Below are 14,267 nucleotides of genomic sequence, written 5' to 3' on the forward strand. Positions count from 1 at the left end.
TTATTTTTTTTTTTCACCTGTTTCAACCAGAGTTTGTGCCCTGAGGACAGAGCCATTATGACACAGTAAAGGAAGTTTTCCATCTTGTAACGGGAAAAAGCAAAACCACACAGAATCTCCAAGATAGTGAGAAACGTAAAGTGTAACTTTGCATGACTAAAATTGTAAAAAAAATCATACTAGAACTTTACCAAAATGATGGTGTCTTCATATGATTATCATCAGCGGATTGCCATGCAAGGATGCTTTTCTTAACAACCAGCTCGGAACGTGGCTGTAATGCAGTTTCAACGGATCACAACACAGTACCGTGAGTCTTTTATCATGTCTGAGTGGACACACACCTATACTCAAAAGTACACACGCACACACACACACACACACGCACACGCACGCACGCAGACACTCAGAAAGAAACAGACTCTTTCAAGATCAGCAAATGCTTTCAACCATCAACATCACAGAAGGCAGATAAGTGTGCCCCCTTTTTTAGCAACAACCACCGGGGAGGTGAGAGGCCTTGTAGTCAACACGCTGAAAGACTACTCAGTGATCAAAGACTCAAAAAACATGACCCATGATGGTTTCACAGAGAAGATAGCAGAGACGGGAAGCAAAAGCAGGTAAAAGGAGACAGAGTTGAGACAAACAGACTAAAGAGCTACAAAGGTGGAGAAGCAAAGCGCGAGGGTGCAAGCACATATTTGTCATTGGCCACACAAACACACATATGATATTTACAGCATGGACAGAATGTTAAATGAGATCTTTTTTTTTTTTTTTTTTAGATTTGACGATTTATTTGATGCTAGCGCATGCATATTCTATATTTTGGATGTGTTTACTAAAAACTGACAACATTTTTGTTGAAATGACAAAATACAGTTGTGACATAATGGATACTGGTCATTTTACCTCCATAAACTATTTCATACTTTTGAAGTTTCTGTTAGACCGACTGTCATTTTATACAACCTTGGTTCCATGTGTATACAGTTGTATGACTCCAGTGAAAAAAAAACATCTACTAGAATGAACTCACTCAGAGTTAGTAAGGTGTGATAAGGATTTATAATCTCTCCTATTTCATAGAATTAGAGAGTTCCAGCCACATTCAATGTAAGCTGGGCATAATATAAATCATCAGTAAATACTCCTCCTTAAATAAATGTTGTCATTGGTTAACTAGGTATGTGTGAGTTAATGCAAATTTTTAAATTTTTTTTTACTCTGACGTTTAGTGTTCACTGTCGTTTGATTTGGTCTGAATAATGGTCCATCCTAATTTTAATCCTCAAAATTTCTTGGATCTTAGTAGCAAAGCTACAGTATGTGATGGTAAGATAATAATGTTGCACACAGGCAGAACAACGTTTTAATTAGAGATATAAAGGGAGTTGATTTTTTTCTCTGCCTTTTCAGAAGTGACAAGAAAGTCAGTCTCTGTGCATGACCCGTTCAGATCCACCAGCGATTCAGGCAGAAGGAAAGACTTCTTGAGTTCTAACATTTTTTCATTGGTGTACGCTTGATATATTTTTTGGCACAAGAGAAACATGTTGAAATAGAAAGATGATGACTGGAAGACAAAAAAAAAGAAAAAAAAAGAAAGAAACAGAAACAAATGTAGCGAGGGCTCCTGGACAAAAAGGCTGGAGGCTCAGAGGGCAAAGATGCCTGAATTAGAATATGAATCCAGCACATCGGGCACTCCTGGCACTTAAAAAGCCCCGGAAGTCAAGTGTCAACCATTATGTGCCATCAGTGGTGACACAGGGTCACACAGCAGGACAGATAAGGTCGGCAATCGTACTCACCCGCTCTCTCAACATGCACCATTTAGCGATCCCCGGGAGAGCAAAAAGAGGGGACTGGCTGTCATTGCACAGAAATGGGCAGGACAATGACAGGAACATCTATCCAGCCCTGCTGCAAGACTTTTCTTGTTCAGGATATAAAACCATCTATGATATTCAATTAGATGAAGAGAGTCAATATTTGCAGACACATTTAGCTAATGATGTGATATTTTACATAATACGTGACAAGTACATTAACGGTGGAAGCGTTCACAGATGTACCTCATTTCCCCCGATTAACTTTCAAACAGGTACAAATAAAGCACACGGGCAACAGGCTGAATTTATAAAATGCCTGAGTTGTTTGCTGCTAAACCAGCTCTGTAATTACCTGAAGGATGTTTTAATTGTCACATGTTGTACTCTTAATATTAGTCAACGCTTTAGCAGCTCTCCAAGTGAGATTGATTGGATAAATCAGTCGGAATTATAGCGAAACAGGAGGCCTGCCAATCAGGCCATGTGTGCGTTTTCTGCGTTTGTGTGTGTGTGTGTGGCGGGGGGGGGGTGCGTGTGTGTGTGTGCGTGTGTGTCTGGGGACATGCCAGCGCACAGGCCCATGTGCATGTTTGTTGGGATGTGTGTATGTGTGCAAAAGTACTGTATATAGGGCTGACAGCTGGGCTTGTTCAAAAGGCTTATTGAGCATTCTGCCTGTTTGGGAAGCAACAAGCGCACAGTCTATCTGAGCAGGGATCTAAAACCTCTGTCAACAGCGTAGTACAACTGGTGTAAACAGCCACAGAATCAACATGCGATCATTCACATACCAATAGAGAGGAGACTGATATACTTTAGTGCAGTGTGCTGTGGGATGAGAGATAAGAAAGATGACAAAAAGACAACTCTACTGGTCACGAGTCAAGAGCCTCAAAGGCTGACATTCAGAGTTGGAAAGGGAGGATAGCAGAGGGAGTGTTTGCATGTGATAGCCTGTGCATATAGGCTTTGCACGTTCGTGCATGCAGGTACTGTAATTCTCCTTGGAGCCTCTCTGCGTCTGCATTGCAATGGATTTCACCAGTACGACACTATAGCGTGTGTACGAAGCACGTGTGTCAGTCCATCAGCATGTCGGCGTCACAGCCCTTCACTAAGTCCCAGATTAACAGTGACAGGCAGAGATCCCTCTAATTATCTCTTTCTGGACCACATGCAAATGGCAAAGCCAAGTCGAGAGCGACGATTGGCTGGGGCTGGTTGGGCACCGCCGATGGGCTAATGAGCCTGGCGACGGGATGGGACCTCGTGATGTGCCATCAGAACAGAACACACCCTCACCATCTCTCACAGGAGGACACACACTCAGACACAGTGTTCTAGGCTTTTAACTCCTGCTCTTTTCTAGAGTGAATTATAATAAATGGGGACAGGGAGGAGCAGATGTTTGGAAAATTAATAATTATGTAATTCAGTAATCTTGGTTTCATTTTTATGTGAAAAGGAAAAAGTCCAAATGAGGACCAGTCCATTTCATGTGAATTAGTTGATTTGCAGTGTCATTCAGGAAAATGATAAAACATTTCCATTCTGCAAGCTAAAGCTCAAAGTCTGAGAGGGTCTGAGAGGTGTTCATTCATTAGGGCGAATATGACTCTTGACAAAAGCTTGCAGCAGTAGCTATAAAGGCATCTCTGTAAATCAGTAAGAACAACAGGAACAGTGTCAGACAGCCCACCACTTTAACTTCACTTACCCTTAACAACAAGTGCTTGTCCTTCCAAACTGGCTGACAAAGAAAAACATTTAAGGTGATCCCTTTTTTTTTTGGAGGGCATAAAAATGGGATGCGGGGAAAGAAAAAGAAAAAAAAAAGGTTTTTCTGAAAATCACCAGCGTCACAATTAGTGGCACTCTTGAGAGTACCTAGAAAAGTGAAAGTGAAGCACATTTTATTATACTTTAAAAAAAAAAAAAGATCAGTGTCAAAAAACTAATTAGCAACCTACGATTCTTTTTCCCCAAAGGTACGAATATGTCAAGGTAAAAAGGATAATTTTCTTTACCTACTTCTCAAAATGGGCAAGACAAGAGAACAATTGTCATGAAATTGGCTGCTTAGCTTAGCTTGTACATTTTTACTGTCAGAAAAGTAAAAATTTAGAACCACTGCCAGCATGAAATCTGACGTAAACAGATTTCATTCAATTGTACATTTAAAATGGTAAATATTGAAAGAAATTTTGTAACAGACTGGTGGAGCTGGATGAGTTGCTGAAAGGTACAGAAATCTCCCCAGCTCCCGTAATTTTTTTTTTTCACAGATAGATTTTGCAAACCTAGTAAAAGGTTAATTATTTACAAGGGTTTTTGCAAATCTTTACCTGCGGAGTGCTGTATGAGAAAAACAAACATCCTATATGCATTAAAAATACAAAGAGTTGCTTTGAGAACAGGATAATCCTAGTGTTGAAGATTCTATTATGTTCTTTTACTGCGTACCAGATAAGATAACATAATATCTGAGGTGATAAGACAGGATGAGATATTATCCTACCAGGTAAAATGTGATAAGACAATCATGTCACATGTGATGACAGTAAGTTGCATTCCAGATATGAAATAATGCAGCATGTACCAGTACAACGCATCACTAAAAGTAACTGGAATCAACAAGACAAAAATAACATTAGTAATTAAACTGAATCATCCATCCATCCATCCATCCATTTTCTTGCACCCTTAATGGGGTCGGGAGGGTTGCTGGTGCCTATCTCCAGCTAACGTTCCGGGCGAGGGGCACCCTGGACAGGTCGCCAGTCTGTCGCAGGGCAACACAGAGACACACAACCATGCATACACACACACGCACACCTAGGGACAATTTGGAGAGGCCAATTAACCTGACAGTCATGTTTTTGGACTGTGGGAGGAAACCGGAGTACCCAGAGAAAACCCACGCATGCACAGGGAGAACATGCAAACTGCAGAAAGCCCGGGGCCGGGAATCGAACCCAGAACCTTCTTGCTGCAAGGCAACAGCTCTACCAACTGCGCCACTGTGGAGCCCCTAAACTGAATTATGTGGCACTCTATTAGATCAAATATTGTATAAATGGCGTTTTACAAGTGTTCACTTTAAATACTCTGACACAATTAATGGGGAAATCAGTTCCCACCCACAGCAGAGAGTAAAGTTGAGTTCTTCCACTTTTATGGAAAGGCTGCTACTGCCAGAAAATCCGGGGAGTGTGCAGCTCTACCAGGGTTACAAAGGTTACAAAGTTCCTATTGGCTCCTATCTCAAGAAAAATACTCTACGTGTTTGATCTGTGAGTTTAGATGCGTGTATATATATATATATGCATGCTGATTGATATAAATAAGTACTGATATAATAACATGAAGCAACTCTTCTTTGGGACAGCGAAATACAGATATTAAACAAACAGGTTACAATAGATGCCTGCACAATAAAGGTTACAGAACAAAACGTGTTCTTTCGCTCTGCTGTTAGCGCGTCGAGCAGAGTCATGTGTAGTAATGACTGATGTCTCGTGCCTCCAGAATGGTCTGACCATGACCACTCTCTGAGAAGATGGATTTTCCTCGACCCTTGAGATCGTTTTTAGAGGGACAAGACAAATATTTGAGATGTATCACACCGAGGCATCACGCTGGAGGTGAGAGGAGGTAAGGGGAGAGTGAGAGATAAATACAACAGGGGGTGGAAAAAGAACGAAGCGGGGAGGAAAGTGCAGCCTGCCTGCCTGGCTGACAGTTGACTCTGTTGGATGTGACTTTCACAGTCTGCTGGCGGTTTGTGTGGAAGCCATCACATCTGTGACTGGCCGTTTGATTAATGAGCCTCTCAGCTTGTCTGTGCAGTTTGAGGAGGGGCCATGGCCTTATCCCAGGCATCACTGATTTATTCGCCTTTGGAGCAAACCTCCGAGTATAACATACACTAAAGTGTAATGCCGAACATTCACACACACTTGTGCAGGCGGATACACGTGCTGCACTCCCTCCACGATGTGCCTGCTTTCGTCCACTTGGCCTAGAGCAGGAACATGTGCACATCAGCATATGCAGCAGGCCTTCCCTTCGCCAAAGCCACCTGCTTACGGCTAATGAAAACTTCAACGTGTCAGTGCCGTCCAAAGGTAGCGAAGACTAAACACAGCATGTATAACCAAGCAGACAAAAGCTACATTCTGTCTCGACCAAAACAGACTCCCATCTCTAGCTGTCAGTCAGTGGAAGGGACACACAAGAGGAACGATGAGAGAAGAAAGCAGCCCTTCCTCAATGACACATCACACTCCCCTGATTTTCAAAACTGACAAGTCTTTTGAATTCATGGCCTTGCAAGACAGAGAGCCTGATGATGGCTCGAGAGCATCTCTCCTTGTTTTTCTGGCAGTAGCAGCCATGAAATGTCACTCTGGCTAACCTTGAAGCTCTTTTTCTCCTGTGTGTGTTTTTAATGCAACCAAGACTAGGGCAACCAGCTGCTTGAAAACTAAAAGATAAGATTTTCCCCCGTTAAGTCAGATAAATGATTCAGTAAACACGTACAGGAACAGGCACATACATTAGCATGTACATGCCCTCACAAAGGATGCATGTGTACAGTCATCGCACACCTACACAGAGCCCCAGCAAACACAAGCAAAAAAAACATTTCCTCACTCCCTGAAGCATAAAGTAAGACCATTAATCCAGACACACTCCGATCCAGCTTTTCCCCAGGTTGATCAGCGTCCGTGGAGGAAGACGAACATTCTGACATATTTGTTTTTATTTTATTCCCTGAGAAAAAAGCCCACCATATGGCAGCGCCTGGGAACAGATGGCGATTGCCCACTTTCTGAAAGCACAAGCGCCTATTGCTGCAATTTAAGGAGCTGCTCAAGCAAGAGAATGCCACAGACTGGCATTTTTCCACAAACTGCTATTGTTATGGACCTAAGGGGTAACAGAAACGATCAGTAAATGCAAAGGACACACTTTGTTGTTTAACGTTACTTTATCGCTTACAATATTGAATTACTTAACCTATAGGCCATTTAAAAATCTGTTATGGCTATTGTTTATCATTTTATAAAATAGAAAAAAAACAGTGCTTACTCAACAAAATAGAAATAAAAAAGCTTTGACACTTATCTCAGGCATATATGTGCAGTAGTATAACTTTTCAGTAATTCCCTTTAAAAAGCAAAACTCACATACAGATTGATCTCACACACACACACGCACACTGATGCATTTCAAGTGTTTATTTTGTTGAATTTTGATTTACTATGGCTTACATCTAATAAAATGCATAGTTTGTTTTTTTCTGAAAATTGGAATATTATGTAAACCTGATGAAAATTGTTGAAGAAAAAGAAGAGGAATGTTATGACTAAAACAACAATGAGGAAAAACTGCTGAAAAGATAATTGCTCAGTGAACATTTAATGACACCATTCACAAGGACGGCAAGGCACAAAGATTAAGTGAATGAAAAACTATTGTACTACAGTGTTTAGATGAGCGTAAAGCACTGTACACGACACAAGAATTTAGAAGAAATTAACACAGACTGGCTCAGTAAACGCATTAGAGTCCATTTAAGATGGTTAGGCTTCCCTAAAATTACAGCAGTGCCACAGGCTGGGTGACTCCATGCCATGTCATGTCAAGCTGATGCAAAATGAGCTCCATCCAAGTTCAGGGAGCACATAGTATACAGAACAGTCACACACTTTTCCGCATGCTTCCATTTCTGCCTTTAAAAAAAAACAGCCTTTATTGGCAGTTTTTATTTATGAGAAATCACATTTTGGGTTTTCATTAGCTGTAAGCCATGTTTAATAATTCAGCAGACATAAATAAATAAACATGATTGTATGTTATACGAGTTTCACTTTTAGAATTCTTTCTGAAATAAATTGACTTTCAATAACATACAAATGTCCTGATTTGAACCTTAATTGAAAAGGGAGCTGTTTAAGGCCCTCACATTTTCCCATCACTTGTTTTTGAAGGGGCACCAGTGGTCTCTTACCACAGGTAATGTCCTTGGATCATACTAGGTCCAAGTGATGGAGTGGAAGAGTGCCCTGTGACACATGAAGCTTCATTCCTCATAGCTAGCTGCCCCTTATCAACCAGGTCAGAGGACCTTCTCTGACATACAGGCACACGGATATACTTTTACAAAGTCACCTTGGCAGATGACAGTTGAAACCTGACTTCTGTCTGGGGCAATACACCATACTTTCTTCTGTTTTATTTTCTTTGTATGGGAAAGAAAAATGACTTAAAAGACTTTGGCACATAAAGGCCTCATAGCACAATCAAAAGAAAGAATAAAGTGAAGGGTCAGTAAAGCTGCCATTAATCCCAGTCTATAGAGGTGTTGGGTTTCTCTTGACTGCTTTATACAAAAGTATTGAGGAACGGGGTTTCAAGTGCTCACTGTGGAAAAGGTTTCTTTCAAAGGTTCACCAAGGATAAGGCAGATGAGTTATCCATTTCTATACATCTAACTGAGGAGAAAACTCTTCATCTTCACTTGAAACACTTCATACTTTGACTTCCAGCAATTATAAGAACGAGCACCTCGTAAGTTTAAGAATGGGGCAGAATGAACACATTTCAATCATAAAATAGTGACTCTTAATTCAGATCATTTGTGCGCAAGTTTCTTCAAGAGGATTATATGTCTTATCATTCAGCATCATTCATTTTCTATATCTGCTTATCATTACAAGGTTGGGCGGGGGGCGCTGGGAGGTTGTTTCAATTCTCCCCAGGATAAATAGGTGAGAGGAGGGGTCTGAGACAATCAGGAAAAACAACTATTGGATGCACAAACTCATACCTAATGAAACAGTTAAGCAAGCATGCATGTCTTTAGACTGTTGAAGGAAGCCACAGAGCTAGAAGAGAGCACACACACGCAGAAAGACCCGACCCATGATTCACACCTTGGATCTTATTTCAGTGGTGGTAACAAGTATGCCACCATAAACCCCAGTTGAGATCACATATTAAACAAAATTAATGTAACAGGTTTTGGCATTTCACAAAGTGATGTTATCTATATAGATCAGAAAACCAGAAGTAAACATAAACATGAAGACAGCTCTTGAAAGAGTTAGAAAGAAATAGAAAGTGTATGTACAAAACAGGAATGAGGCAAAATGAGGCATTTTGAGTGGGCAGAAGTACAGACTGCGGAGGATGCTTTTAAGGCATACTTGGTTCGCTGTTCAAACCTAAAGTATGAACAGGATCCACATTTTTTTTTGCACAGCAGCAAGCTTGCTCCCTGAGTGGGTCGGTTCATCAGGGCTGTAACTTCAGTGATCCTCTTTATGACGTTTACGAATAGATTCCGGTTTTTGCCTCATGTGCAGAGTTCCTGTTGTCTAACAATGGTGAAGAAAGAGCTGAGCTAAATATGCAAAGAGCTCAATTTTAATAATCCAACTACAACCTGACCTTTACCAATGGTAAGACACGGATCATGTCTGCAAGGATTACGTCTCAGAGGTAAGTGGTTTAAACAAACTTCCCTTCTAAGGTGGTTGTGATCTCTCTTAGGGATAAAATGAAGTTTGGGTATTTAATCACAATGCCTTTTGACTGCCATCCTTTGGAGGTCATCCATGGAACTTGCCGGATGAACCACAATCTTTTTCCGCCTGACAAGATTTTGGGATCCCCGAATGGATTCCTTCTCGCAATTATTTTTCGAAGATTGTAATTTGCGATTCATCATCAAAGCTATCAAAATAAATAGTATAGTCAGCTTCTCTGGTTTTCAGTCAATATATTCGTATCTCACCATCCACCAACAAAATAAAACAGCTTTTTCGCCAATTGCAAAATTCCCACCCAACCTGGACCACCTTGTAGTCGACAGATAAGTAGCCTAAAAAGTTATCTTGCACAGAAGCTATCCATCTACTTACATACATACACATCAAAAGCCTATGTGCGATGGAAGTCAGGTCAGGCAGTCAGCTAGTCAACCCTGGGGGTCCTGTGGTATTAATCAGTCTAGTTTCTGCTGAAAAGCTCAATCTGCAGATGATGGATGAGCCATCATGCTGAGGGAACGGAAGTGACAGGTGACAAAGAAGGACACACACACCTGTATAAATTGACTATGCCTCCTGTCTGGCCCTGATGTTACATTGTCAAGGTAGCGGAGTGTAAGTGTATGCATATATATGTGTGTGTGTGAGTGTGTGTGTTTGTGTGCAAAAACTCGAATGTTCCAGTGTGTGTCCGGCTCAGCTAATGAAGTCATCTGAACTGTGATTTAACAGCCCTGGTTTAAAAGCCCAGCGCCCTTAACTCATAGCCTTGCTCCATTAGAATGTGACATAAAACCTGGGCACAATAACTGTCCTGCCACTATAACAATATATTGGAGGCCAATGGGCCACTCTGCTAACTCACAAAGTCTGGTGAGGAAGAAATAACATCATCTGTGTACAGAAAAGAGAAGTCATTCAAGGAGACTAAAACTTTTAAGACGGAAAGAAAAAAAATGTGGACCATGGAAAGTAAGAATGATTCATAACACTCATGTTGGACATCACTTCTACAATTAAGACTGTCATGAAACCTCACTATTTCAGTTTATTATTGAAAACAATCTGTTTTAAGTAACTTAGTTCGAACAATGACATACATTAATTATACATAAGAACTTTGTTGTGTTAATCTTGGCGATTAAATGGCTTACATAAGTATGTAAAGTAACAACAATTGTTATTACATAAAATCATAATTTTCTGATGAGCTGCTTTTTGGGAAATCTTCTTCTTAAGATCTTATGTTTGATATTTTAAATGAGTTCTATTGTTTTTACAAGGATTAATGAGTTTTTTTGTTGTCATTTTGTAGAACTTTGAGATGTACACGTAAAGTGCGTTATAATTTTTAAAAAATTGTAGTATACGTAATCGAAATAAACACTTCGAATATAACAATCTGTATTTCACAAGTTTAGTTTCTATGTAGAAAATTTGAGTTTCACATTTGGAACTGTATAAATAAAATAAATTAACTTGTGTGTTATAAACTACTGGAATGAACTCGTATATAATATCCCGCATGCTACAATTTTCCCAGCAACTAAAGTGGAAGAAAACCAATTGTTGTCTGTGTGAAAATTTCCCAACGGTATACAAAGTACCTCATTCTCATCTCAACAAAACAGCTCAGTGGATCAAACATGCCTATCTGAGAATTAACGTCTATAGCTCAAGAGATATTTCTGAGCACTTATGAATCCAAGGGAAAGTTTGACAGTTTACATGTCAGCAGTCATAGAACCAGCTTTCTGCTTTCTGTGAGTGACTCAGGCAGAACCAAAGCCATTCTCCAAATCCTCCATGAAATCCACTCCTCGGTCCTAACAAAGAGCGGCTAATGATGGAAATGACAGCATTTAAGACACTTTGATATTGGGAGATTAGGGTAAATTATATAACTTTTGCCCCCTCCCATTCCTATTATTTCTCATTTTTCTTTTAGTTCCCTATGAAAATTGACTGTAACCTCTTAACGTGTCACTCACAATCTCAAACTGCAAGTTCCAATCTTTCCATTCCTCAGCCTTCCTCTATCTGACTTAATATCCACCTTATCCAGTTTCTATTCATGAACGCCCTAACCCTAATTTGGCTCAGTCAAGCTATGACAGTCCCTGTTTTACCATGCAACAAAGCAGCAAATAAGGGAGGGGAAGAATGGGTTATGTGTATGTGGGAAGATGAGGTAGAGGCATGAAGGCGACAACGCTCGTCACAGCATAGCACAGTGCTGCGTACTTCACCCTTATTAGGCCCGTGTCCTTGGCAGATGCAGAGCTTGCCCTTTGTTAGAAAGGTGTGTGTGTGTTACAATGGCAGTGATTTAGAATGGATTGGGCGTAGGCGTGGAGACAAGGTGCAGTAGCCCCATAGCTCCCTGATAGCTGGCAGCGTGACAGCTGTGAATGGAGAACAGGGAACAGCCTGAAGTACTGCAATCTAATATGTGTCACATACCTGCATAAATATTTATGCCTGTTGCAGAGCAGGAGGGGAAGAGAGGAATGGGAGGATGGGACAGGAAAGGTGGTCTCAGGCAAAAAAAAAAAAAAAACTTCAGTCAGGTGACACCGAGATCTGAGCCAGCCAGTCTTTATCCATCATCAGCTCAATTTTATTAGTCCTGAGGTCTCCAAGTAAGCTCGGATCAGGTACAACACACGCCACTTAATGCGTTTTACAAAACATCTGAGACATTTACAGGCATCCCTGGATCAGATGTGTAAACAGCTAAAATAAATATATATTTTGCTGCTGTTATATAATCTCTCACTTCAGGAAAAAAAAAAAAAAACTCTTTAATCTGTAAATTTATTAAGTGGGTGGGAGAAAATTCATTAGGGATACAACTACTGATACCACTAATGCTCGCTTGAAAATAAATATAATTCAAGCACTTTTTATGCTTTGACATTTAAGGTTTTGTAATATTTCACTTTATTTAATAATAGCTTCACAGGAAGGGCAGAGAGGGAAAAATAAAAACTTGCAGGAAAAGGACTCAGGTCACCAATCAAACCCTTAAAGCTGCATCAAGAACTTCAGCCTCTACGTACATTTGTGCTGCTTTACTACTGAGCCTCCACGTGTTTCACTTTGTTAAGAAGACTATATATATATATATATATATATATATATATATATACAACAGAGCTATATAATAAAGCTCTGTTGTATTGTATAATTTCAACGAAACTATAAATAATTTAGACACAGAAGAGAGTTTTCTGTGGAAAACCCACTCTTTTGAAGAGAACTCTGCAGCGGCGGGGTGGGGGTTGGAAACATATATGAAAGATTGTTGGGGTTTTTTGAAAGGTGAAAAACTTTCCATTGTGATTTAAGGGAGACACTGTGGCTTATACTAATTACAGGGAAAAAAGCAACAACAAAATGAGCCAAAACCTGCCTCTGTGCTCTGTTTCATTTAGTTCAAATGAAGACAACACAGAGCAGAGGTACCATTATAAACAAAACAAGCAAATTAAAATCAGCGTGCAAACAAAAACAGATAAGGGTTGGATGACCAGTTTTCAGCTTTATTGTGTGAACTTCATCCTGCAGCTGTGCGGCACCTGATTTCACCACTGCCTCAACTTGTCAATTAAAATCACCAGTTATAAAACAAAAGATCACCTGTCGCAGAAAGAAGCAAGATCTTTCTGTGAAGATCTAATCTACTAATTAGCTGTTTCCACAACTCAGCTTTAAAACAAAAATGAGCAAGATGGTCATGTGAAGAACTGACAAATTCTATGTCTTTTTAGTTTGCAGTCCTGGTCCGAATCCAAACATAATTATTAAGCACAATCTTACCTGTTGGCTAGGAGACTTCTGAAGGTGACCTGACTCATGCCCTCATAGGCTGGCAGCAGCCTTGGCCAGTCCCACGTCCAATCAACCACTTCGCTCTGTTGATGTATGAGGAAAGCGCATTGTTAGTTATTAATCAGGGTTAATACCATCAGTGCATTACCGCTCCAGCTGGGACCCCACTAACAAAGAAGGAGGGGCGGGGGGTACTCCAGCGCAGGCCACGACATTGGATATCAATCATGTCCGCACAAGAAGGTTTTTATTCCAATAAGACAGCAATTAATTTATAAAGCCATTTGGGGGGATGTAGCCATCATTTATAGAAAGATAAATCAATTTTTGGAGTAAGTCGTTATTCTTCTTGCTGTGCTTTTTCACTTTCCATCTTCAGTGGCATCCTGCCATCCCCCATTTTCTCCCACTCTCTCTCTCTCTCCTTCTTTCTCTTGGACATGGGCACAAAAAAGCGTAAACATCAACAACCCCACTTAATCAATTTCATCATAAGAACTAAGACAATAAAACTAGCTCTGATCCCTGAACGCCCACTATTAACTCCAGGTTTAAGTCTTATTGAGAAAAGAAGAAAACCCATCCATCCATCCATCCATCCATCCATCCATCCATCCATCCATCCATCCATCCATCCATCCATCCATCCATTCATCCATCCATCCATCCATCCATCCATCCATCCATCCATCCATCCATCCATCCATTCACTCATCCATCCATCCATCCATCCATCCATCCATCCATCCATCCATCCATCCATCCATCCATCCATCCATCCAGTTGTATTTCTTCTCCTAATGGTTGATTGATGGGTGTAACTTGTTTTCTCTCCATTCCCTTTTATTTGACAAACAACACTGGCACCTGAAGCAGAAAAGGCATTTTAATCATTCCCTTAATAGGGTGTTTCTATGCAAAGCTATGCAGCCTCATGCGATAAGCCTAAAACGGGCAAAGTCTTTGGATTAAAATGTGTCAGATCTTTAAATACAATGGCAATGAGCATTGTCGATTCTATTATTTAAATATATAT

The 14,267-nt window shown here is 40.4% G+C and overlaps 1 protein-coding gene across 3 annotated transcripts in view; it reads right to left on the bottom strand.

The window, feature by feature from the left end:
- kiaa0825 (KIAA0825 ortholog) overlaps positions 1-14,267 on the bottom strand; it is a 105,284-nt gene that overhangs the window by 60,085 nt on the left and 30,932 nt on the right. For all 3 annotated transcript variants that reach the window (XR_001776896.1, XM_017306446.1, XM_017306447.1), the window contains exon 16: positions 13,220-13,314. Coding sequence is in view for 2 of the 3 variants with exons in the window: in XM_017306446.1 (XP_017161935.1) it covers positions 13,220-13,314 (95 nt within the window). In the remaining variant the exon portion in view is untranslated. The remainder of the gene's footprint in view (positions 1-13,219; positions 13,315-14,267) is intronic.

Source organism: Poecilia reticulata, linkage group LG9, assembly GCF_000633615.1.
Source record: "Poecilia reticulata strain Guanapo linkage group LG9, Guppy_female_1.0+MT, whole genome shotgun sequence".
Taxonomy (NCBI): Eukaryota; Metazoa; Chordata; class Actinopteri; order Cyprinodontiformes; family Poeciliidae; genus Poecilia; species Poecilia reticulata.